General features: G+C 42.2%; 1 protein-coding gene and 1 long non-coding RNA gene across 2 annotated transcripts; both read right to left on the reverse strand.

The window, feature by feature from the left end:
- On the reverse strand, positions 1-27,378 carry YWHAG (tyrosine 3-monooxygenase/tryptophan 5-monooxygenase activation protein gamma). Its single transcript, XM_025425873.3, has 2 exons — positions 27,066-27,378; positions 1-3,430 (listed from the first exon to the last, which is right to left on the reverse strand). Exons 1-2 carry the CDS (start codon positions 27,150-27,152, stop codon positions 2,774-2,776), a joined length of 744 nt encoding a protein of 247 aa, XP_025281658.1. The 5' UTR covers positions 27,153-27,378; the 3' UTR covers positions 1-2,773.
- LOC125755227 (uncharacterized) lies at positions 3,438-27,055 on the reverse strand. Its single transcript, XR_007411106.1, has 3 exons — positions 16,218-27,055; positions 16,064-16,122; positions 3,438-7,068 (listed from the first exon to the last, which is right to left on the reverse strand). It is a non-coding gene; the product is annotated as an uncharacterized LOC125755227 (long non-coding RNA).

The following is a 27,378-nucleotide window of genomic DNA, read 5'->3' on the forward strand; positions in this document are numbered from 1 at the left end:
TGACATCAGATCTGTAAGTTTATTTGCTCAATGTACGACAGCTACATAATGACTCACATTCATGATATTCCATCACTGAGGAAAACTGCTAAGAATGGTCCGTGTGTGAAATAATTCCTTAGAGAAACACGGAGTTGGAAAAATAATCACTGATTAGACCTTAAAAATAGTTCACTGCATAACATGACAAAAAAGCACAAAGGCTCATTCAGAGAACATAGTCGTTGTTCTCCTACACTGTAATAGTTATAATTTCACCATGACAAACACCAGACATTAAGATTAAGCTAACACTGGTGTTTCTTTTGCTTCCCCCCCCCCTTAAAAACAAAATATATAACTGCATGTCACTATAGCAACATCCAAAACAGATCAATTTGTTACGATCACTATTTGGTAGAGCAAACTGTACCCCCAAAAGGAAAAATTAAATTAAAAAAACTTTAAAAAATTTGAAGACTTAATTTTTTGTCATAGGAATACATAACACCTACAGTATAAGTTAATAAATTTCAAGCTACTGTATAGAAATACAACACTAGCATGCACAATATTGTATCAATAGAATAATGGAGGAGTAATCATTTCACTGGAGAGACAGTATCAGAGGCAAGTGCATTTCTTTAAAAATAAAGAAAAGAAAAGAAACCATTCAAGCTGCTTAAATATCAAGTTTCCCATTCCCTCATTTTTAGCCCTCAGGTATAATTTTATCTTGCATTATTCTAAAAAGCAGCCAGAGCCAAAGCTGAAATTTAAAAGAAAATATAGGTTTTGTAATTCCAGTAAATCATTTCCAAAGGCTACAAGAAAGGACACAACACTGCTCACTGGACATGAAGATAAGTTAAGGAAAGCCCCACCTAACCCCCCCCACCCCCACCCAAATCATTTCCCATCCATGGCATTTACTTTAGGCCCCGGTGATGGCACAAAAGCTGTACAGCTCTCTTCTAGTTCTGCTAGGGTTCAGTTAATTGGGACTTTTGCTCTAGCGTATGGAGGGAACCTTCTAAGGAAAGTCACGCTGGGTAAACTGTGCCATGCTACAGGGCATCATCGTTCTATTCTTCACTGTCACCTGGATCCTGTCAAACGTATTCATTTCCCAACTGTAAGTTCAATTTTGGTAAACAGCAAAAGCAACTGTCAGTGTTTCCTCAATTATTACTCATACCTCCTTGACTAAATAACCCAAAGGAACAGACAAAACAAATCTGGCGTCTTAACCCAGATCTCGGGAGTTTACACTGTTTCTGATCTTGTAAAAAAGGCTGAACACACACTCAACAGGTCATGTTTTCAGACAGATTTTTTCCGAAACAAGAATGAAGGACCTAAGGCTAACTGAGAACAAATTTGTGGAAACAACAATGTAGTTTCCTTGGATTCCAGAGCATGCGTCAACTGCACTAGAGAGAAAGGATTCTCCCGTTTCAATGCTTTCATTAAAAGAAGAAAAAAAATGTGTAGAAAAACTCTTGGTCAAATAGGAGTGATTTATTATCTGATAATGATTTTAGTTCATCTTCCTACAACAACTGCCTGGGGAAGGAGTGTTTTCAGGGAGGAAAAACAGACATGCTTATGAGGCTCCCGAAACTGGACAGAATGCTTATGAATAGAAGAGCTCTTCCTTTTGGATTTGTCTACCAGTAAGCTTCTAGCACCTGAATTTCCACACACTGCACAAACTTCCTCAAGATGACTGCCCAGCTTCTATAGCTCAATGGCATCTCCACCCTATAAAGAGCCACCAGCAGAAGGTCCAGTGGGGAACACTCAAGTCAAGAGTGATGGCAGCGTGATCCCTGAGGAAGGAGCTGTGGCAGCTTAAAAACCAGGAGTTCTCTGAAAATATCAACACAATAAATGACATACAGACCTGAATTTTCTCTATTTTTGTGGTGTTTAACGTTTCTATTAAAGTGATTAATCATTTTTGTGGTGGATTTGAGAGTTAAGAGGAAAGAAGGACAAAAATCCCACAGCCACCTGCCAAGCACCTATTAACCAAAACCTAGGGTAGCTTTGATTCTCCTCAGGCAAGCCTTTTGGCCCAGGAGATAGCGAACAGCAAAACCAACCTGGATAAGGCTGACTAAGGATGTAAAACCAAAATAACTAGCAAAGAAAAAGACACAATCAATGGCTTGATGTTACGTATGGCTGTAATGGAGAATACTGTAAACTGCAATTTAGTGTTAATACTGTCAGCTAATCCAAGACTTCAGGAAACTGGCAAGGCCTAAACCATAAGGATAAACACACCTTATGTTCCAAGTCTGTCAGTTTGGGATTTCAATTAGTCCATGGCTGGTCGAGTACACCCTGAAAAAAAAATGCACAGCTAAAATAGATGAGATAGAAAGTACCCAAAACATAAGACAAGAGCGTCTGTACACACAAATCCTTACTGGAACCACAGAACTTACTGAATGAGGGCCATCTCGTTTCAGTTTTCTTTTCGTCTTAAAACCCTATTCTCTAGCAATAAGTTAAAGACAGACCGCTCCACCTGCATTCATCTACAGAACAGTCCATACGCCAGTGTGAGGCTGCTATTTCAATACCAGCACAGCTAGCCTGACTTTCCACTAGTGGTATTTTGGCAAAAATGTCAAAAGAGGCGATCAAAGACAGGACAGGTCGTGGGCTTCTCCCTAGGAAGGTCGTCCCTCCCTTTCCCTCCCCCACCCGACCCCCAGCTCATGGGAAAAAATAAAGACTGCAGTAGTAGCATCAGCGGGCGCTGCCAGTCCACCTGGGGGCCTTAATTGTTGCCTTCGCCACCGTCGTCATCTTGCTGATCGCTTGTCCAGAGCGTTAGGTTGTCACGGAGGAGCTGCATGATGAGAGTGGAGTCCTTGTAGGAGTCCTCGTTCAGAGTGTCGAGCTCAGCGATGGCGTCATCGAAGGCGGTCTTGGCCAAGTGGCAGGCTTGCTCCGGGGCATTCTGGATCTCGTAGTAGAAAACGGAGTAGTTAAGAGCCAGGCCTAATCTAATGGGGTGAGTAGGCTGCATGTGCTCCTTGCTAATCTCATGAGCTTCACTATAGGCCTTCTCAGAGGACTCCACGACGGTTGCCCGCTTCTCTCCAGTGGCAACTTCAGCCAGGTAGCGGTAATAGTCCCCTTTCATCTTCAGATAAAACACTTTACTCTCGTACTGGGTCTCACTGCAATTCTTGATCAGGTAGTTATCCAGCAGGCTCAGCACATCCTGACATACGGCTTCCAGCTCCTTCTCGATTTTTTCACGGTAAGCACGGACCATCTCAATCTTCTTCTCATTGCCATCTGCAGATGTCTTCTGCTCAATGCTACTAATGACCCTCCAGGAAGAACGACGTGCCCCAACGACATTCTTGTAGGCCACAGACAGGAGGTTTCTCTCTTCATTGGACAGTGGCTCATTTAGCTCTGTCACCTATAAGAAGAGAATGAAGAGTCGTTATGGTCTGGATGATGTCGCTTGGGTTGATCACATCTTTATGCCACTACAACACTAACAGATGCACCAGGTGACTAACGTGATGGACAGAAAGAGCAGGGAGGCTGTGTGGGTGCACGGGAGGGGAGGGACACAGCAAATGACAAAGAAGGAAAATACTGCAGCTGGATCAGTGATGCCTGAAGTCCCCACTTCCTCCCTAGAAAAGGAAACACATTTTTTACATCTGTTCCATCAAAGGTCTATCAATCAGGTCAAGCTCTTAGATGTCAAAAACAAACTTTGATATAAATTACAAAAGGGCAACAGTTCTCTCCTGTAACGTTACATAAATACAAATCCTGGACATTTTAAGCATAAATGGCTGTTATATACCTCAACACTTTCCTTCTAACCTTGTCCGGTCTAATCAGTTCCATCCCTTTTCAGTGAGAATATTCTGAAGTCAAACTCAAGTTGCCTTCTGAGAAATGAGGCAGCTTTTCTGCCTTGTGTTAAGACTATATGAATTACAAACCTCAGGAACGGAAATCAAAACTGGGGCCATGTCTGGACTCAGTTCTAACACTGAGGCATGTCAGCAACTGGAAAACAGATTTGTTGCAGGCTGAACACCATCAGCGATACAAAATGATGTAGAGAAGAGCAACATACTTCTAAACTGAAGTGGCCAACAGGAATTAATGCTTCTTTCAATATGGGCATTTCTAAGTTTCGATCTTCATCATCCCAGCAAGTAATCACCCTGAGCAAACTAAGCAACACCACACCAATGATCTCTATTTTTATGACTACCAAACAACTGCTTATAATAAAAAAATAAATAAAGACTTCTACAAGGAGGATAGAACGCTTGCTTATTTTTTGTTCCTATTGAGAGAGCACATTTTTATTGGTCTGTTATTGTATCTAAGCAGTGTATACTAAGTCAGTGGCTAAGCCACAACACCAAGAATCTCAGATCATTAACTATTTCAGAAGGACTAGATACTTCTCTTGCCTTGTCCTCTCCTACCTGTGGCTCTAGTCATAACATGTTAATTGCAACAAAAACTTCTACTTCGGCCCTTTGTTCTTCTCCCCCTGCCTGGGATACTTACACAAGTGTCAAGAACGAACTTAATAGTTAATATTCATGTCCTCTATGAAATCTTCCCCAGCTCTTCATCTACCCTATTAAAACTGGCCAGTCACTCAGATCTTCAATGATCTGGGGGGGGGGGGGGGAACATAATCTAAAATGATAACCAAAACAAGGGGGTGGGATACCAAGAGATTTTTTTCGATGTGTGAATCATTCACATTTAGTACATATGACACTTTCATAAACCTGGAGGTGGGGAGGTTTAGGCTTAATTGTAATTGGTTGTGTAACTTAAATAGTATCTCTCAGGAGATAATTAAATCCTAACACAAACCAAATCTTACTCATTAGTTTACTGCAAGCAAGTCATTCTTGCAGAGGGAGAGGCAGGTTCCACGCAGGAGCCTGATGTGGGACTCGATCCCAGGACCCCAGGATCATGACCTGAGCCAAAGGCAGATAATCAACTGGCAGATACTGAGCCACCCAGGTGTCCCTACTCAAATATTTCTTAAACTGGTTAGCAGCTTTTCTTATGTTACCCTTTTACTATGCATTTTTTATTGTCCCATTATAATGCTAGAGAACACTACCAGACATGGCCTACTTATAAAACAGATGGTAGAGTAGGAAGACAGGGTTTCTGTACTACTAGACTTTAGAGCAGAAGGAAACCAGGACAGAGGTACTTTCTGTTCTATGACCCCCGCCCCCATCCCCATTCTGCTGTGGAAACACTTCTTTGGAATAAGACAGCTTCTATCATCTCACATCCAATTGTTTTTTTCCCCCTCCCCATATCCAATTCTTTACATATTCTAGGCTTTGGAGACACTACACTCAACCTGTACACCACACAGTTACTTACTCCTGCTGATTTCTGATGTGTACTCAGCTAACCTAAAAGACTGCACTTTTCCCAATCCCACCATTTACTAAGTGACCTTGGGGGCAAGCATTTCATCTCTCTGGGCCAACTGATATTTCTGCCTCTTTCATCAAGTTATTACAAGAGCGTATCAAATAAATGATAGCGTGCTCTTGACCCAATAAAGTGACAGAAAGATGTGAGCAATTACTTTTGAGCATACCTTGAATAATTTTCCATTTTAATTCTCAGCATAAGATGCCTCTAAATTTCTTATATAACCATCTGTTAACTTATATCCTTGTATCAAGTATCACGTCTCCATTTCATCTTGTTCTCGGAGCTGAAATTTCCTTAGCTACCTTACATCACTTCCTTTCCACAAATTTTAGTATCATATAGCCTGAAAATACTCCCAAGACTGGCTTTCAAACAAGCTGAGGCCTTTGTAAACTTCAGGCATGCATACCATAGGACTCCAGCCTATACTCCCTGAATACCAAAGGCTGGCCTCCTCCAGTGCAACCTGATCACTGTCTCCAATGCAAAGAGAAGCCAGAGTGCCTAAGGCCACTGAGATCAAGTTCTGGCCTTTCCCCTAAATCATGCTGTCCTCATTTCCAGAGCCAGCAACTATTTAAAGCTCAAATGACCTCACCAGTACCCTATACTGTTGGGTCTCCTCTTGCTCAAATGAAGTAAGGCTGCAGAGCCCAAAGGCAGCAATGTGTGCTTATGTAAAGCCTCAGAAACATGGAGATTATGAAGTGATAATATCCCCTTTAGATACAGTAAACTCAAACACATTTGGAACATACCCAGGTGTTCTTCGCCACTGAAAAACTAAGAGGGAAAAACCTTTAGCTCTTAAGGTCTGCTTAAAGAATAGTAAGGTTTCTCTAAAAACCTTAAGTCAGAATATCAAAAAATTTCTATCAAAAGGACTTCTGTAAGAATGAATATGTGATTTTTACATTAAAAGAGATCCCAACCATACTACTTTTTAAAGTCAAAGATAACTTTTTAAAAGGAAAAAAATTATGCTCAGCGTCCAAAAAAAGGTTTAACCAAGATAGAATGAGAATTCAATGTGGGAAGAGGAGAGATATATATCATATGGAAAGGGAGGTAATTATTTTTCCAAAGAGTCACTGAATTGTTTCTAAGAATGCAACACTTGTAAATATCGTCCCCAAAATATACTGTCACGGCTGGTGTATAATGTAGAAAGTCTGTATCCTCTGGCACATCACATGTTCCTCTTAAAAACAAAATTAAGGTTTCTCTCTTCTCAACAACTAGGATACTAACCCAAGTTCAATTTGTTTTTTAAAGATTTTATTTATTTATTGAGACCCAGAGAGAGAGAGAGAGAGAGAGAAAGGCAGAGACACAGGCAGAGGGAGAGGCAGGCTCCATTCGAGGAGCCCGAGGACTCGATCCTGGGTCTCCAGGATCACGCCTTGGGATGAAAGGCGGTGCCAAACCGCCAAGCCACAGGGGCTGCCTAACTTTTTTATTTTACAGATTTTATTTAGGGATGCCTGGGTGGCTCAGTGGTTGAACATCTGCCTTGGGCTAAAAGGTCATGGTCCTGGGGTCCTGGGGTCCTGGGATGAGTCCCACAGGAAGCCTGCTTCTTCCTCTGCTTAGGTCTCTCATCTTTAAAAAAAAAAAAATAAATAAATAAAAATAAATAAATAAATAAGTGAATAAATAAGATTATTTGAGAGACAGAAAGAGGACAGCGGGGGGGCGGGGGGAGGGCTGGAGGGGTACAGCAGACCCCGCTGCCCCCTGAGCAGGGAGACAGACATGGGGCTCCATCCCAGGACCCTGGGATCACGACTGGACCTGAAAGCAGACGCTTAACTGAGCCACCCAGGCCCCTCCCAAGTTCAAATTTCTTTTAGTGAGTTAAAGATAAACAGATTAATAAAAAGATCCCCAAAATCTGTTATTCTCAGATAGCTTAAGGATAGCTTAAGAACTGGAATTCTCCAAATCCCAGCTGCTAAGGAATCAGATATTAATTAGCATCAACTGTTCTCCCCTAAGAGTTGATGCAAAGACTTTCAACCAAAGATTAGCAACCCTTGAGAATCTTGGAAAGCTATTTAGAGAACTTTCTGACCTCAACACTTAGAGCACGCAGTCTTTTACAAGATCCTTAACAACTTATCTATCAAGAACCTTAAACTGTAATGAATGCAAGTTCAAAACATTTTATCTTCTTAAATAAGAAAAAACTTGCATCAGGCCTACTTTAAACCCTATTTCAGGGGATCCCTGGGTGGCTCAGTGGTTTGGTGCCTGCCTTCGGCCTGGGGCATGGTCCTGCAGTCCCGGGATTGAGTCCCGCATTGGGCTCCCTGTGTGGAGCCTGCTTCTCCCTCCGCCTGTGTGTTTGCCTCTCTCTATGTGTCTCTCATGAATAAATAAGTTAAAAAAAAAACAAAACACAACTATTTCAATCTTGCAGAATCTTATGGAGAAGTTACAAAATAAGATTTAGAGTGGTGAATATAAGACACACTGATTTAAGAATGCTGAAGTCTCCACAATGAACTGAGTTCACATCCAAAAACTAAAACTGAAACGATAAATAGCCAGAAAAAAGGATTTTTAGGGTGGTGAAACTATTCCATATAGTACTCTAATGGTGGATACAGGTCGTTGAACACTTATCAAAATCCACAGAATGTATACCACCACAAGTGAACACTAATATATACCATGGACTTTGATAATGATGTGTCACTGTAGGTCTCAGTCTACTGATTAAAACAAACCACTCTGGGGGAGAATCCCTGGTTGGCTCAGCGGTTTAGCACCTGCCTTTGGCCCAGGGCGTGATCCTGGAGTCCCGGGATCGAGTCCCGCATTGGGCTCCCTGCGTGGAGCCTGCTTCTCCCTCTGCCTGTGTCTCTGCCCCTCTCTCTCCCTCTCTTTCATGAGTAAATAAATTTAAAGAAAATTTTTTTTAATCTTTTTATTTATTTATGATAGTCACACAGAGAGAGAGAGAGAGGCAGAGACATAGGCAGAGGGAGAAGCAGGCTCCATGCACCGGGAGCCCGACGTGGGATTCAATCCCGGGTCTCCAGGATCCCGTCCTGGGCCAAAGGCAGGCGCTAAACCGCTGCGCCACCCAGGGATCCCTAAAAAAAAATCTTTAAAAAAAAAAAAAAAAAACACTCAGATGATGTTTGGGGCGGGGAGAGGGGCTGTGGGCGAGGGGTATATGAGAACTCTGCTTTTCACTCAATTTCACTGTGATCCTAAAACTGCTCTAAAAAAATAATCTCAAGGAAAAGGTGAAAGGAGGCTCCTGGGTGGCTTAGTTGGTTAAGTGTCTGCCTTCAGCTCAAGTCATGATCCCCAGGGTCTGGGATAGAGGCCTATATTGGGCTCTCTGCTCAGCAGGGAGCCTGCTCCTTCCTCTCCCTGCTCACACTCTCATATGCTTTCTGTCTCCCCACCCCCCCCCCCAAAAAAAAGAGGAGGAGGGGACTAGCGGACACTAGGTATAACATTTGGCCCTCATCTTGCATTTTTCTTATGCCCCTAGGTTTGGAGTACTAGTCATTAGAAAGGCCAAAAGAACATCAAAGAGAGAAACACAGTAACTGCTATATATGAACACCCTATACCAAACAGAAAAAATAAGATGACAAGGTACAGGATGGATATCAGTGTTCATGTAATGGATAGTCTATATACTATACAAGCAGAGGAATAAACTGCTAGAAATAAATGATACTGTTCTGCCTGAATATGTAACTAATCACATATTCTAGAGATGACTGGTCTACTAAATAACTACAAAAACTTTACAAAATACCCTGAAGCTATGACTTTTCTATCAGGGTAAAATGCCTTACACTTGCATTATACCCTGTGCAGAGGAGTTAATACAACAGACTTGAGAATGCTAACTTTAGCAAGATCTACTTGCAAACTTGACCCTTGGCCGGCATCTGAAAACTTGAATTTTGGAACGGTTCCCACCACTTCCAGATAAGAAAGGCTCCCTGCCCCTAAACTGTTTGTGCAAACAATGTGGTTTATGGTAAACACCTGTTTTCCTTCTAGGAGTCTTGAATTTTGCTATGTGCTAGGCAAAAGTACCTATGTGACCCGTCCCAATAAAACTCTCGGGGCACTAAATTTCTTATGAAACTCCCTGGCAGACACCATTTCACATATGCAGCCTACATAGGAGCCCCTGGGAGAGGACTCTTGAAACCTTGCACCTGGTTTACTCGGATCTTTGCCCAAGCACCTTTTTCCTTTGCTGATTTAGTTCTGCATCCTTTTGCTGTAATACAAAGCCCTGAATACAACTATATGCTGAGTCCTAGCAACATCATCCACCCTGGGGGTAAGTCTTGAGGACCCTCAATACATTCATTCTAGAAAACTTGATAGAACATGTCCCATAAGGTCTGATAACAAGGAAATATACTGAAAAGCCACTCATCAGGTAATTCATCAGGCATCTGTCGAGCATCTAGCATGTTTCATATGCCAGCACTCTGTGAAAACAGAAAACTTAGTGAGACATCCTCAAGGTGCTGCTCCCTGAGGAGGAAGCACAAACTTACTCACTTTATTCTTAGGATAGCACTCTGTCTGTAAAGTTTAGAGGAAATTTTATTTAGAAAATAACCATAGCTGGGTTTTTTATTTAAAAAAAAAAAAAAAAAAAAAGACTGTTTACTCATGAGACACAGAGAGACAGAGGCAGAGGCAGAGGGAGAAGTAGGCTCCCCATAGGGAGCCCAACGTGGAACTCAATCCCAGACTGGGGATCATGCCCTGAGCCATAGACAGATACTCAACCTCTGGGCCACCCAGGCATCCCAATTAGAGTTTTTGTTTTTGTTTTTATAACCCAGGAGCAACCACCATGGATAACTCTACAGAAGGGAAAAATTTAAGGAACAGGAGCATCCTGGGAGTCCTGTAACTTCATATTCACCAGGGCCAAGCTCAAGATGTCACAGATGACAGAGGAGCTGCCCGGGCACTGGGGCTTTTCAGACAGTCACAAAGTCCTGTGTTTGTTTCATTACTTCTCTTCAAGGCAGACATCACACTTACAGATGTGATGTAGACAAATGAAAAGGACTGCCCCCCCCCAACAACAACAACAACAACAAAATCACACCACAAACACATTGCTGAGATAAGACACAAACTTGAGCCCTCTAGCTTCAAAACCTGTGTTCCTTCTCCCATCCCAAGTCTCTGATGATATGAGTATCACCAACACATCAAAGAGAAAGGGCTAATTTCTCTTAATACATAGACCTCCTATAAAGAATTTTGGACCAACTAGTAATAGAAAAAAGAAGTACAAGGAATGGACAGTTGAAAGAAAAGGGAAACACAGGTAGAGCACCCAATCTCATCTATTATGAATGTTCATTTTTCTCCAGACTGGCAATACCTAAAGTCAGATGACTCTATGAAGAGCAGCACTCACTCATCCATCCATGGTGGGCAACTATAAATCGGTACAACATTTATAGAGGACAATCTGCAAAGGACTAACAAAATTACACATATTCAGCAACCTTTTGACTCTGCAATTCCTACCCCCACCCCCGTTTTTTAAAAGTAAGCTCTACACCCAACATGGGACTTGAACTCCTAACCCAAAGATCAAAAGTCACATGCTACTCTATTGAGCCAGCCAGGTGCTCCTCTTGCAACTCTTTCTAGAAACTAATTCACTGCATTATTGCTAACAGCTAAAGTCTGGAAACACCAAAATGATCTTCAGTAAGAAACTAGTAGACTATGACACATCCATACTGTGGAATTCTTAGCCATTCAAAAAGTATTTGTGAGGACACCTGGGTGGCTCAGTGGTTGAGTGTCTGCCTTTGGCTCAGGTCATGATCCTGGGGTCCTGGGATCAAGTCCCGCATGGGGCTCCCTGCAGGGAGCCTGCTTCTCCCTGTGTCTCTCTTGACTAAATGAATAAAATCTTAAAAAAATAAAAAGTGTTTGTGTATTCTAGGTATATTTCTAGAGAGGCCACTCTCTGAAAACAGAGTGGCTGGGGAGCAGTGGAGATTGAGAACATTGATTCTGACCTGTTACAGTACTTATTCAAACAAACCTACTCCATAATTCACCCTGTTAATTTTATCTACATTAAAGGTTTGGTGGGTGTTTTGTTTTGTTTTGTTTTTTAAGATTTTTAAAACCAAACCAATGCTGAGAACTAAATTTTCACAAAAAAAAGCACCCAAAGGCAGTAATTTTATATAAACAAGTTTACTGGTGTAAATAATTAACTCAAACCCGTTATCTGTTGATTTGTGTGCACTACTCCACCCCAAGAATACCTTTTTCCCCCACTTTAGTTGTATAAAAATCTTTCACTGGATCTTTATACAGGTCACGGCCAATATACAGAATATACTATAAATTTCAGCCCTGTCTCATTAAGCCAATTATTAATTCATATATTTCCCCAGTTTATTTCCATAATCTTATGGCTATCAAGTATCAGTTTCTTTCCTGTAGTAATACTCTCTATACCTATAATCACATCTTACTGCACACACATGGGCAATGTTACTAATGTTGATCACGGGCACTTTTGTTTTGAATTAAATGGAATACTTCCAGCATTTTTAAATAGTGATTCTTGTTTTGGGGGGTTTTAAGATTTTATTTATTCATTTGAAAGAGAAAGTATGAGCAGGGGGGAGGGGCAGAGGGAGAAGCAGACTCCCCTGAGCCAGGAGTCTGACTTGCGGCTCGAACCCAGGACCTGGGGATCATGACCTGAGCTGAAGGTAGACACTTAACTGACTGAGCCACCCTAGCACCTCAAGAGGAGGTGTTTAATAAACTATCCCCTGGTCCACCTGGGAGGCTCAGTCGGTTAGGCATCCAATTTTTTATTTTGGCTCTGGTCATGATCCTGGTCACAGGATCGAGCCCCATGTTCAGCTCCGTGCTCAGTACAATGTCTGCCTGGGATTCTCCTCCTCCCTCATGCATTATAGCTGCATGCATCATGCAGCTTGCATGCATTATATACACAGGTGCACACTTTCTAAATAAATAAAATCTTTTAAAATAAATAAATCAATAGGGCAGCTCGGGTGGCTCAGCGGTTTAACACTGCCTTCAGGGATCCCTGGGTGGCGCAGCGGTTTGGCGCCTGCCTTTGGCCCAGGGCGCGATCCTGGAGACCCGGGATCGAATCCCACATCGGGCTCCCGGTGCATGGAGCCTGCTTCTCCCTCTGCCTGTGTCTCTGCCTCTCTCTCTCTCTCTGTGACTATCATAAGTAAATAAATAAAAAAAAAAATTTAAAAAAAACAAAAAACAAAAAACAAAAAAACACTGCCTTCAGCCCAGGGCATGATCCTGGAGACCTGAGATCGAGTCCCGTGTCGGGCTCCCTGCATGGAGCCCGTTTCTCCCTCTGCCTATGTCTCTGCCCCTCCCTCCCTCTCTCTCTGTTTCTCATAAATAAATAAAATCCCCTAATAAATAAATAAATAAATATCCTCCAACATAGCCCTACCCCTTAAAGATCCAGTATTGCATGGAATCCTTACTTCTCCAGGTTAAGAATGGAAGCACAGGGGCACCTAGGTGGCTTGGTCAGTTAAGCATTTGCCTTTGGCTCAGGTCATGATCTTAAGGTCCTGGGTTTGAGTTCACTGTGTAGGAGTCTGTGTTTCCCTTTCCCTCCCACTTGTTCTCTAATAAATACAAATCTGGGGAAAAAAAAAAAAAAGAGGAATGGCAGGACAATATTCCTCAAAATGGCAAGTTACCACATGACTCCGCAATTCCACTCTTAGGTGAGTATATATGAGAGAAATGAAAACATCATCCACACAAAAACTTATACACAAATGTTCTTAGCAGCATTAGTCAAAACACCCAAGACTGAAAACAATCTAAAGGTCAACTGGTGAGCAGACTAAATTAAATGCATTATTCAAACAATGGAGTATTACTCGGGCATAAAAAGGAATGGAATAAGGACACAGGCTACAACACGGAGGGCAGTGAAAACACGATGCCAAACTAAAGAAGCCCTGTCACAAGGAGACCACACACTACAGGATTCCAGTGACAGGAAATGTCCCAAACAGGCGAATCTACAGAAACACAAAATAGACTGGTGGTTGCTTAGGGCTGGGGGGTTTTGAGAGAGGGCAGGGGAGTAGACAGTGACTCCCCATGGGTACAGGGTTTCTTTTTCGGAGAGTGACAGTATTTACTCTAGGATTCAGACACTGATGCTAGCTAACACAACCCTGAAATGCTAAAAAAAACCCTGAACCGTACACTTGTAATGGGTGAACTGGTATGTGGATTATATCTCAATAAAGTTGTAAAAATAAAACTGTTGCACTGTACCATAGTCTACATTGCACTTTCACACACTAGCAATTAAACATTAACTCATGTGTGCCTGAGGAGTTCCCAATTCCAAATAGTTCATCCTTCATAATACGTGGGCTTATACAAAGACAAGTCACTGTCACAGAGCATAAACCTCTAATATTAATTTTGTTATTTCAAATCAACTCCTATGTAGTCTAATGTATGTTAATATTTCTCATCCCCTCTCCCAAGATGAGAACAAGAGTATTGTGTAGTTTTATTGCTCAGGTATACTTAAACAAACGTGAAGAGGGCTAAGAAATTTACATTCCCTATCACAGGTATTTCTCATTATAAAGCATCAAATTGTGCCGCTATAGGAGGGAAACACGAAGGATAGAAACATACTGAGATTATATAAGATTACGTATTACTTCCCTAAACACAGACAATCCACACAGATATCAAACCAGAGCTCCTCCCCTCTTGCAGACCCTGAGCAAAGGTTCCCCCTGCCCCCCACCGACCTGCACATCTTCTGTGAGAACTGGACCTAAGTCCATCTTCAGAAATTAATTTCATGGTAAAACTCCCTACAACTGTCATGTGCTAGCCTTATGAATTTTATCTCTTGGGGCCACAATCAATTCCTCAAAACAGATGAAGACAATCCTCCTAACTCTTCGTCTTGTCTACTTACTGTTTATATGATCTGGATATAACTCCCCTCACCATCCTCTTCCCACAAACAGGCTCCTCTGTCACTACCCGTAAGCCTGCTGAGAATACAAGACTCAAACTTCAGCCAGGCTACCTCCTGAATGCAGGCAAACAAAGAGCTAATATTTATCATGGCTGCTTTAATCATAGATATGTTTTGGTGAGGGAGGGGAGACTCTCCCAGCAGAAAATTAAACTAGCTGATGTGTACACAAGTGCTGTATGAACTATGGTACACTGCAGCAGTTTCTTAAAAACAGCTCTACAGAGATTACTGAGCAAAGGCCAGGGATGCTCCTGAACACTCTAATATGCACAGAGAGGCCCCCTACAAGAGTGAAGAATAATATGGCCCAAATATCAATGGTACCAAGGTAGAAAAATGCTGTACTGGAACGCCTGGGTGGCTCAGTGGCTCAGGTCATGATCCCAGAGTCCTGGGATCGAGTCCTGCATCAGGCTCCCTGCACGAAGCCTGCTTCTCCCTCTGCCTGTGTTTCTGCCTGTCTCTCATGAATAAATAAATACATCTTTAAAAAAAAAAAAAAAAAGGAAAGAAAAACCCTGTATCCTATAGCAAGTTATCAATACTCAGGTCATGTTACTCTTTTTTTTTTTTTTAGGTCATGTTACTCTTCCTCATACTGTATACTTCTGCACTCTCATGCTTGTCCAACCACCTCAGCACACTTCCAGAACCCATAAAGAAAAATTCTCTGTAAATCTTTCAAGTCCTAATTCAAATACTACATACACTTCCTTCCAGAAGCCTTCTGAAAATTTCTCAGGCAACACTAATCACAGCTTACTCTGTGTATTAATTTTTACCTTGCATCCTTTATACCACTTACTTCTAGTGCCTCATACTGTTAACTATATACCCCTCCTTTCCCCACAAAGACTGAAGTCCTTAGGGACAGGCACACATTGCGTACACCAATGAATCACCATCGTACCAGTCACTTCTAAGTGTTTAGGTGACCCGAATCTATCCTCAATGTATCAAGCCGATTGTTTGCAAAAGTGGCTCTACTAATTCCTCCCAACCCTGTATAGATCTTTTTCGTTTGCAGTATGACTTTGTAGCTCCTCCCATGAAGAAATGGAATCTTAGCTCTCCACCCCTACACTCTGCACTTGGTCATGTGACTTGCCTTAGCCAGTGGTCCAGTAGCAAGCCTGAGGCAAGCAGAGGCCTGAAAAGTGCTTGTGAATAGGAGAGAGCTTGCTGCTAGAAAACTTCCGTGGCCACTTTAGTTTGTCCCCCCGCACCCCGCCAAAGATTTTTATTTATTCATGAGAGGCAGAAACATAGGCAGATGGAGAAGCAGGCCTGTCATGGGGAGCATGATACAGGCAGGACTTGATCCCAGGACTCCAGAATCATGATCTGAGCCAAAGGCAGACAGACACTCAACCACTGAGTCACCCAGGTATCCCTAAACAGCTTCTTATACAAATCCATACTGACTCCCCTTCGTAACAATTTCCTTTTAGGTCTTTTCTTTGCTTCTACAACTTTCCTGGAATCAATGTCCTGTTCATTTTTGTTGGGATTACTCACCTATGTCCAGATCTGTGTCTAGCTCTCTGGTTCCACTTGCATTGTCCAAGGCTATTCCCCTGAATTAATTATAAACAACAGTGTAGCTATCTCACCAAATTTGACAACTTAACCCCCAAACCACACCCTGACCTCCTTGTTCAAAATCACTCACCTTTAAAATCAAACTGTTAGGGGCACCTGGGTGGCTCAGTGGTTGAACGTCTGCCTTTGGCTCGGGTTGTGATCCTGGGGTCCCTGGATCCAGTCTCACATCAGGCTCCCTGCAGGGAGCCTGCTTCTCCCTCTGCCTATGTCTCTGCCTCTTATGAATAAATAAATAAATCTTAAAAAATAAATAATAAAATAAAACTCTTACACAACCTCCATCCAATAATACCAGTCCTCACTCTTACCTACTAGCCCATGCTCCTGACCTCCATCCCTTCTTTCCTTCCCTTTAGGCTTTATTCCTTTCTTCTAAGATTCACGAATTCAATTATTCGTGTATGAATATGAACTTTCCTACTGAGGGGAGAGGAGACAGGGAAGGAGACAGAGACAGACACCAAACTAAGACAAGTCCCTGCACATTAAGGTTTTCCTAACCTCAGCAGGGGCCCTTTGCACCTACTGCTTCGCAATACCTGCTTCCTGCCACCTCTTCATGGAGAGTGACCACAAGGAAAGAGGTGCCTCTTCTTAGTAAACAACTGGTACTATCATTGCCTCCTCCCTGTTTGCAAACGCAGTGTTTCTTCCCCTTCACTATATGCCCAGCAGTCAATCTCTCCCCTAGATCTTGCCTCCTCCCCTCCTGCTTTTTCCCATTAGCACATCACCCAAGATCAGGATGAAAATGAGTAAGTGGAGGCGAGTGAGTGCCTCAGTAGGTTGTCTGCTTCTCCTTTTTCTGCACTTTCCCCTGCTAGTACTCTCTCAAATAAATAAAATCTTTAAGAAAAAGAAAAAAATAAGTGGCTTTTAATCTTATCTTTCTCATTTCCTGCAAAATCAAGCTCCTGAAAATAAGTCTATACTTCTCAGCACTTCCTGAGCTTTCATTCAACTCGCCTTACCACCCCTGCACCTACTTGATAAAGCCATCAACTGTCATTCCCCTTACCCATCCCCAATCAACATTCCCTTACATCTTCAACTTAAATCTCTATTCCTAAAGGAATCCAACACTGCCAACCACTCCCTCTTTCCAGACCAGCTCTTCCCTTTGTTAGCATTCCCTCCTGGTTTCTTGCCTTCCTCACTACCAATAGGCTCAGCCACCTCATTCTGACTCAAACTCTCTACTTTCCCTAGGTGACCTTACTATGCCTGGTTTTAGCCATCACGGATAAACAAGTGTCCGCCACTAGAATGTCCATTCCATAGGGGCCACGAAGTGGGCCACGGATTCCCCAGCTCTCAGACCAAAGCTCAGTCACTAGTTGGTCCTACAAAAATGTTTATTTGATGGAGAGAATATGTAATACAGTGTTTGTCCTGTGTATGGTGCTATTCTAAGTGCCGTGCACATGTTAACCTGTAGCTACCTCTACTTACATGGCTCCCCAAACTCAGCACAACCACAATGGAATTCACCACGTCGGTCATTCTTCCTCCCTCCTCTTGTCTCCAGCCATCCAATGCCCCCAAACCTGCTCTCACCATCCATCCTCATGTCCAGGTTCTCATCCCTTCAGGCTCCACCCCATAACACTCTAATTTGTCTCCCTCCCTCCACTTCACGGTCCTTCTTTTCTTTAAGATTTTTATTTACTCATGAGAGGCAGACACAGGCAGAGGGAGAAGCAGACTCCATGCAGGGAGGGGCTGCCCTTCACGCTCCTTTTCAATTTCCAAATATTTTCAGGCCAAAAATCAGATTATGATCCTCTTCTGCTTACAATCTTTCCATGACTCTCCATAGTTTAAAAACTCAAGACTTCACGAAGCCCTTTGTGAACTGGCCCCAACTCACCTCTGTGGACTCATTTGCTATTTCCTCAAATACACACCACTGCAGTACATTCTCCTCCTGCACACTCTGGAACTACACAAGTTATTCCCTCTGCCATGACATTCCTTCCTCCATGCTCTCCTCCTTCCAGCCTCACCGAGACCCAGCATTGCTTCTGTACCAAATATCCTGAAGTCCAGTGTGACTTTGATGTCCTGTTACTCTATTACTGTTGTTATAGCCGTTGGAAACTTACCATATTGTTTTCCTTTCCTTAGTAAATGAATCCCCTTCCAAAATTAAGTTTTATGGAACACCTGGGTGGCTGAGCAGTTGAGCGTCTGCCTTTGGCTCAGGGGGTGATCCCGGAGTTCTGGGACTGAGTCCCGCATCGGGCTTCTGGCATGGAGCCTGCTTCTCCCTCTATGTTTCTGCCTCTCTCTGTGTCTCTCATGAGTAAAAATCTTAAGGAAAAATTAATCAAGTTTTCCTGCAGAACCTTCAAATGGCAAAAAAGAAGTAAAATGATAGCATACCCACCTAAATTACTGTTAACATCATTAAATTGGGCAGCTCTATACCTGTGAGCATGGATTCAAAGCTAGGCTGTTTGGGCCCAGACAGCTAAGATATGCTTACTACCTACTTACCCACCCATCCACCCAAATACCCAGCAACATACAGCCCTTAAAACAAATGATTTTTTAAAAAATGCTTCGCAAGCAACAGAGCCAAACAAAAGCAAAGTTGTTTATTCACATCGTCCTCAACCAATAAACTGGGTTTTAGCTCTTCTATCAGATTAGTGATAAAAGCCAGAAATAACTGAAGAATCTTTCCAAAAACAAAATAAAGGCAGTAAAAGAGGAATCCCAGTCCTGTAATGATAGAACTCTTAACCCACAGACAACACATCATGAATCCTCTGCCCCCTCATGACCCATCCAGGCTTTCATTCCCCTCACGAGAAAAAGCTGATGGTAGGCAGCACTTGCATTTCAACTGAAGCGAAGTGCCTCTCTTAAAAATCAAGGAAAAAATGAAAATCATCTGCCATGTGAATTAAATGCTTTAAGCAAGAAACTACATTTGAGATTGCCAAATTTGAATGTGGAGAGATCTTGCTGATAACCTAAGCATTTATGGCCAATACAGGGTAGTTTTAGGTCGTTAAGAAGCCATCTTCCTCTAAGATGGTAAATCTGGTAGGAACACAGACACAAGATTGACTGTTATGCTGACAAATGGTGAAGCTGGTTGTATGAAGACATATCCTACTGTTCGTCTCTAGAAATGTTTGAAATTTTTCATATTAGTTTTAAGTAATCTACACCCAACATGGGGCTTGAACTCATGATCTGATAAGAGATTCCCCCACGTTCTAAGTATTGAGCAAGCCAGGCCCTCAGTGCTTTCTTTTTAAAGGCAATCATTCCAACCACAAGAAAGCAACAAAAGGGAGATTCGCTGCTAGCAGTGAAGTTCTTACCTGCTTGACTTCATTTTTCTTCATGTAGTAAAGTGGAATAGGTTATCCTTGAATTTAGAAGCGTGTTATACCTACTTGATTACATTTTCCACTACTTTTAAGAAAACTCAGTACCCACTGTGATTTCAAGAACCTTAAAAATTATGCTTAGCTCTTCCTTTCAAAAATTCCACTTCTGGGGATGCCTGAGTGTCTCAGCGGTTGAGCGTCTGCCTTTGGCTCAGGGTGTGATCCTGGGATCCAGGATAGAGTCCCACATCGGGCTCCCTGCATGAAGCCTGCTTCTCCCTCTGCCTATGTCACTTCCTCTGTGTCTTTCGTGAATAAATAAAATCTTAAAAAAAAAAAATTCCACTTTTGGGTCTCTATCCTAATATATAAACTATGTTGGAGGGTACCTGGGTGGCTCAGTGGGTTAAACATCAGCCTTCATCAGGTAAGGAATCCCACATCAGGCTCCTTGCTCAGCAGGGAGCCTACCTCTCCCTCTCCCCTGCCTGCAGCTCCCCGTTTGTGCTGTCAAATAAGTAAAATCTTAAAAAAATATATGTTGGAAGCTTTAGCCATAAAGATACTTATAACATTACTTATAAATTCGGAAAGAACACAAACGCTAAATACAATTATGAAAAAATTAAATTATGAAACACCCATAGAACTGTTAAGCCATTGAACATAATAACAGGAAAAAAAAGGATCCTTGAAAAAATGTCAAGGGAGAAGGCAAGGTACAAAAGCAAGCCTAAACACTACAGAAAAAGACACGAGGGAAATATACCTGCATGGGGAATAATTATGGTGATACCTGTCATTTTTTCCCAAATCTCCAAGCATCCAAAAGGCCAGACATGTTTGTTATCAGTAATCAGTCCCATTGATGACAGCCTTCCAATGACCAGACTCCCTTAGAAAATAACAGCATCCCAAAATTCAAAATATTCTAGAATATTCTAAAAAAAAAAGGAAAAAGAAAAATAAGAGTGCCTGGCTGGCTCAGTCAGTAGAGCATGACTCTTGATCTCGACATTTTAAGTTCAAGCCTCACATTGAGTGTAGAGAGAAATTTAAAAATTTTTTTTAAAAAACAATATTTTGGGCAGCCCAGGTGGCTCAGCGGTTTAGCACCGCCTTTGGCCCAGGGTGTGATCCTGGAGACCCAGGATCGAGTCCCATGCCGGGCTCCCTGCATGGAGCCTGCTTCTCCCTCTGCCTTGGTCTGTTCCTCTCTCTCTCTCTCTCTCTGTGTCTCCCATGAATAAATAAAATCTTAAAAAAAAAAAATAAAATAAAAACTATTTTTTCTGCACTCCCACTAGCTTTTTCTTGCCTCAAGATGGTTGTTAAGCCTCTTATTCTCTCCTTGCACTTCTAGATTGGGTCATATTCAACTTAATATAAAAAAGTTAGTGCCTCTATTAGAGATGTAGTTTAAAAGACTCGATATAGGTCACATGTGAAGAATGGAGTATCATTTGAAAATAGCATCTATCCACCAGTCTACTCATATCAGGCAGGCCCTCACATAAAACTGTGCTGGCAGGAGTATGGGATTGGGATTATCTGCATGGCTATTGGCTACTATATCCATGTGGGGCCACCAGGGCAGAGACCTACTCACTTAATTCAGTCCAAAAAAAAAAAAAAAAAAAGTTTTAAGCTTATTTCCACATCCTTAAAGTACTGGCACCAGAAACCACTTCCCAGATCCAGGTTTTTTAATATGATAGGCTCAAGTGTTGTGTTAATAATTCCTTTCAAAAAGCTCAAGAAAAAAAGAAAAAAAAAAAAAAAAGAAAAAAAAAGCTCAAGAAATTTAAGGGCAGCCCGGGTGGCTCAGCGGTTTAGCGCCACCTTCGGCTCAGGATGTGATCCTGGAGACCCGGTCAGGCTCCCTGTATGGAGCCTGCTCCTCCCTCTGCCTGTGTCTCTACCTCTCTGCCTCTCTCATGAATAAATAAAATCTTTAAAAGGAGAAAAAAAAAAAAAAAAAAACTCAAGAAATTTAAATGATCTATCTCCTCAAAACAAACCTGCATTTTTAAAAGCCCTCCTCTTGTTACCCTCTTACCCTTCCTTCTCTCTGCCACTGCAGCTGCTCTGCACATTCGGCTGTGGGGGAGGGAGGCTAAGGGATTCCTCTTGAGCTGTCATTACTTGTGCAGCTGCCCACTGCTGTCACTGTCCTATTCCCAGCTCTGACGCCCCTGTCCTAGTAACAGAATTGCCCCTGTCCTAGTAACAGAATTAAGAGGAAAAAGCTGACCTTACACCTGGGTCCTATTCAGTTTGGCTATCTCCCCCCAAAAGTAAGATCTTGCTCCAAAGATTAAGAGGATGAGACCGAGGAGTTTATCTGGAAATTTACTTTCTAAATCTCATGTTAAACGATCTACATATGTGAGAACACTCTCATTCCCTTTTACCTACTTGCAACCCAGCTATGCAGCACAGTATTCAACTCAGGTAAAGAAAAATCTCCCTCTATAGGACACAACTTTATAGGTGAAATGCTGCTAACAATTTAGCTTAAACTTCACTAGTTTAGAAAGGAAGAAAAAAAAAAAGCCATGCAAAGTCCTTAAGACTTATTTTTATTGTTGCTGTAAAATCATGGAATCAAACCGATTCTTTAACCATTTATCTTAAAATTAAAGCTCTCTTTTGGGAACGTCTATTGATCACTTTTCATGGAACTGGTTTAAATGAGTAAAATCAAAATTCAAGGATCTCTGTGTGATGATATGGTGGTAATGAACCAAAATCATATTTGATACCTAAAAAGGAATTTGAGGAAGACAACAGGAAAATGATTATGAAAGGAAAGGTAGCTGATACTGGTAGCCTTTACAACCTACAAAGACAAGCTGAGCCTCCCATGATTACAGTCGTAAATATATGCTCAAATGCTAAAAAAACAGAACTTAGAAAATAAGGACAAAAGAGGGGTGCCTGGCTCATTCAATAGGACATGCAACTCTTGATCTTGGGGTCATGAGTTCAAGCCCCATGCTAGGCAGTTTAATTAAAAAAGACAAAACACTGGTTTATGTGTGTTTTCCCCTTTGACTAGTAAACCTATAAAATGCTCTGTGCTTTTCTTCCACATCCCATGGAATCGGAGAGCAATACAGTAATAACCAGATGCCTTGCGCCAGGTAAGAAGAGTTAAGGCTGGTGATAATGGTAGTAAGAAGCTCTTGGAAGCCTCAGAAGCCCCCAATGTTGTATATATAACATCATACACAGAGTATTCCCATCAGTTTAGCATCCCGTTCTTGAACAGCTCACCCTCTCCATGCTGTACAGTGTTCATTAGGGAACCGCTGCCACAGCAGGGAAAGCATTTATAACGAAGTCAGCATTGGGATGGAAAATGAGTCATAGTAATAACCCAGCAAAATTTCCATAATCTCCAATAGTTAATAGTTTGTTCTGATTTCAGATAAATTCTTATTTATTTGGGGGAACATCATACGGTTATTAAGCTCTGTAACTTCTTAAAGGGAAATATAAACCTAGCTAAAATAAGTCTTTTTTCAATTTATGCTGAAAAGGTTCAGATGTCAGAAAACAAAGACAAAAGGATGCCAATTACCATTGGCTGTGAGCTGTGATTACTTCACTATTGACACATTCCTGAATCAGTAGTCTTGAAATCCAGCCAGCTACAGCCAAACCATTGTCCCTTTTTAGAAATATCATTTTCTCATTTTTTTTAACTAGAGATAATGGTTGCACAACATTGTGAACGTGCTAAATTTTACTGAATTGTACACTTGAAAACGATTAGTTTGATACTATGTGACTTTTACCTTGATAAAAACAAAATCATTTTCTCTGCTTTTTAATAATTTAGAATTTGGCTTAATAAGGCTTCCCGCAGGTGCTAGGGAATGAAATTCTCCCCGTGGTCTGCTGTTAACCCAAAGCTCTGTAACAATGATACACATTTAGCAGTACCTTTTTTCCTTTTTTACCTTGATATGATTCAAAAGACAGTGTTTTTTAATTATAAAAAGCAATTGTCATTGCAGTTATTGCAAAGACTACTACATAAAAAGCCAACTGTTATCTGTATTCTTTCCACCCCAAAGAACAGAACAATTGAAACCACATGACTTAGAATAATGGCTGGCAGAATTCCACCTCTGAAGTCTGCAGAGGTGTCACTACTCCATTAGCGATAATGGCTATTGATCTAGCCTCCTGGAAGGGCTAGGATGAAAAACAGAGTATTTAAGATATTAAGAATTGTAGACCATATGGATTCCAATAAGACTCTTCTATATAATTAAGGTAGCCTTTTCCAACCAGTGTCCCCCAATCCAGTCACTTCAATAAGATGAGTAGCCCAGAGATCTTTTCTCCCTCCTGAGGCAAGTACCAGTAGCCTATTTAGAATATTAACTTCTGGAGAGGCTATTAGAATCCAAAGGACAAGACAGAACTGTCTAACAAGAAACATCTAGGTGTTCCCTTAAATGGCAGACTACAGGTTTCTCTTAAAAAACTAAACTTCTGAGGTGCGTAACTGGTTCAGCTGGAAGAACATGTGACTCTTGGTCTCCAGGTCGTTAGTTCAAGCCCCAAACTGGATATAGAGATTACTAAAGGGATCCCTGGGTGGTGCAGCGGTTTGGCGCCTGCCTTTGACCCAGGGCGTGATCCTGGAGACCCGGGATCGAATCCCACGTCGGGCTCCCAGTGCATGGAGCCTTCTTCTCCCTCTGCCTATGTCTCTGCCTCTCTCTCTCTATGTGACTATCATAAATAAATTTAAAAAACTAAAAAAAAAAAAAAAACTAAAAAAAAAAAAAAGAGATTACTAAAAAAAATATTAAAAAATTAGCTTAAAACAAAACGCCAGTAAACTTCCCCTTTTCTTCTTCAAAACACTGCAAACTGTTCCCATCCTCGGTCACCCACACACAACTACCACTCTGCACAGGTACCAACAGTATTATTACTAGAATAATTTCATTAAGTGCAAATTTAATCCCCCTGTCATCAGAATGACTTCAGCCTTAGAAGAGTGCTCCTTGGGTGACAGGACCCAGTAATTTCTTTGTATCTTCCCGTATTTTCCCAATTCTCCAAAGATGAGATGACTTTTATAAACAAGGCAAGAAACAAAGTTTTCTAAATAGTTACTATTTTTGAGCACCTACTACATCCCTTACTTAATCCTCACAAGTATTTCAAGTAGATATTGACCTATTTTACAGATGAGGAAAATGAGGGTCAGAGATAAGCATACCTCCTCAGTCACAGTGAACAGGTTTGAAAAAAGATCTCCTTTATTTTACACTGTTCTTTCCTCCATACTCTGACAAGAAGCAGAAGCATAAATATGTGAAAAAAGAACTTTTCCAAGTCTCAATGTAAACGAATCTTCACTCGTTAACATTACTGAAAATGACCCAGTAGGAAATCATAATTTTTAAAGGTTTTTATTATGACCTGCCAAGTTAAAAAATCTGCAATAAACCCAAGTATACAGCAGCCTACCCAGCACTATGATCAGAAAACATATTGTTTAGAATTTCTATTTTTATTCCATTATTGTCCAATTTTAACAGAGACACATGTTTTAAAATACAAATATACTTTTGTGAGTAAACTAGAAACTGGAAAATGAATAGGCATTATCTAGAGGTCACGGATTTTCATGCCTAAAGGTAAATGAAATTCTTATTTTTTGGACCAACTCTTATCTGGTGGATACGGTGAAACGCTCAATTCCACCTGCTTATCTGCTAATTTCTGCATTACCTTGGACAAATGCCATTTGCATACTCCCTACCAGCCCTTAGGTGCATTGCAGCCTCTGTGTCATTGTGTGTGACATCACTGGGTTGCTATGGATATAGGTGCGAGGTCACTCACTTTCCTGTGAAACTAGAAACATGGAAAAATTAGAAGCGTCTAAATAGCATGAACTAAACATATTTATAATACTGCTATCTCTTAAAAGTACAACTTATCATTTGAGCTTTAAAATGTTTTAAATTTTAAATCTGTGGCAATACATTAATACAGCAATACTCCCAATTTCAAAATCAAGGCTCTTCCTAAATAAAAACCTTTTTTGTTAAGGTAGCTGGCTTAAATAAAGCCATCAGCATTGTTATGCATTTTTTATGAAATAGCAAAGTTATTCAATAATTAATCTGTGATACCTACATTGCTTCATTATAAAGATTTAACATGCAAGAAGATACACTCCTGAATCCACTTCACACTGGAGATGCATTTTCAAAATCTTTGTTACATAATGCAGAAGTTAAATGTTAAGGTAGTGAGAGACCTAAATCATTCATTAGATAATTTATATGTTTGATTTAATAATACTCAGTATTTGCCCCCTCCTCTAATATCAAACTCCGATAGCCCATTAAATAAATGTACTGTTACTGACAAAATGGTGCAATACAGGCAGGAATCTGCATCCCAGACAAAATGCGACAACTGGCGATCAGCATTCTCTTTTCATCAGCATGAGGATGCACTAGTTTTTATTTTAAAAAGCCTCACATTTATCTAAAACAAATTATTAAAAAGACTTTTTCTCCTTTAAAATAACTCCTCCCAGCCTCCACCCAGTCTAGGCTCTCTGCAATATGACAAATGCAGAATCTTCTAGAATGACTTGATACTGCCTCCCACCACTGCTTTGTTTGCAATATCAGATCAGAAAGAATATTTTTTCAACTTATAGGAATTTCAACAGATGTGTGCCGATATTCAAAGAAACAGCATGTGTCACAAATTGTACCAGTCAGCTAAATGTATAATCTTTATTTCAAAGACAATACCTACCCTCTTTAATACAAAAAGCCATCAGGAAAAAATGGAGAGGACATGTTGAGAACAATCAATGAAAATGCCAGCAAGACATACATTCCCCTTACCTAAAAGCAAGAAGACTTGCTTTGGGGTATGGAGAAAGAGGAGCCTTTTGTTAAGAAAAACGTGAGGGCAGCAAGGAGGTTTCGGTTTTGCTCCATTGAGCCCAGGGTTTCAGGAGAGCCTACATTTTTCCTGGTTAGGTTCTAAAGGATCCATCAGGAGAGGCAGTGGGGAAGATTTGGGGGGCGGGGGGGGGGGGAAGTATTAGAAAACCAGGAGACCTGATAAGTGAATGGGAAAGGCGCCGCCCAGACACCAGGGAGAGAAAGAGGAACCGCATCCATGCGGTCCCCCGCCCCCACCCCCAGGCTGGGAGGAGGGGAAGTGGGGCACAAAGGATGTTCACGGCCCCCGCTCAGGTCCCCAGCGGACCCGGAGACTCGGGGCCAGAGCCCCCACTCCCGAGACCAGCCCTGCATGATCCCGCCCCAGCCCGAGCCCGGGGAGGGTCGAGGCAGCGCCGCCGGCCCTGGGGGAGCTCGGGGAGAGTCCGCGTCACAGCCCGGGTCCCTTTCGCTGTCGGGGCCCTCCCCAGCTCCCCGCCGGGGGCGGGGAGGGGCGGCCAACGCCGCAGTCGCGACCGGCGACTAGTCCCTGGGCCGTCCACGCGAAGGCCCGCGTCTGCGAAGGGGCTGGGGCGAGGCGGGGGGAGGGGAGGAGAGACTCACGTTCTTCATGGCCGCGGCCATGTCGTCGTAGCGCTCCGCCTGCTCGGCCAGCCGGGCTTTCTGCACCAGTTGCTCGCGGTCCACCATCTTCGCGGGCTGTAGGTCGGGCCGGGTGAGGAGACCGGGGCGGCCTGAAGGGCTCGGAGGGCGGCTGCGGCGCGGCTGGAGCCCGTGTGCCGGAGGGACCGACCCACGAAGCGAGCAGCTGAGGTGGCGGCGGCGGCGGCGGCGGCGCGGAGGATGCGGACAGAGCTGCGACCGCGGGACCGGGCGCGAGGCGGCTGCGGCTGCTGTGCGTGCAGCGGGCGGACAA

Source organism: Canis lupus, chromosome 6 (assembly GCF_003254725.2).
Source record: "Canis lupus dingo isolate Sandy chromosome 6, ASM325472v2, whole genome shotgun sequence".
NCBI lineage: Eukaryota > Metazoa > Chordata > Mammalia > Carnivora > Canidae > Canis > Canis lupus.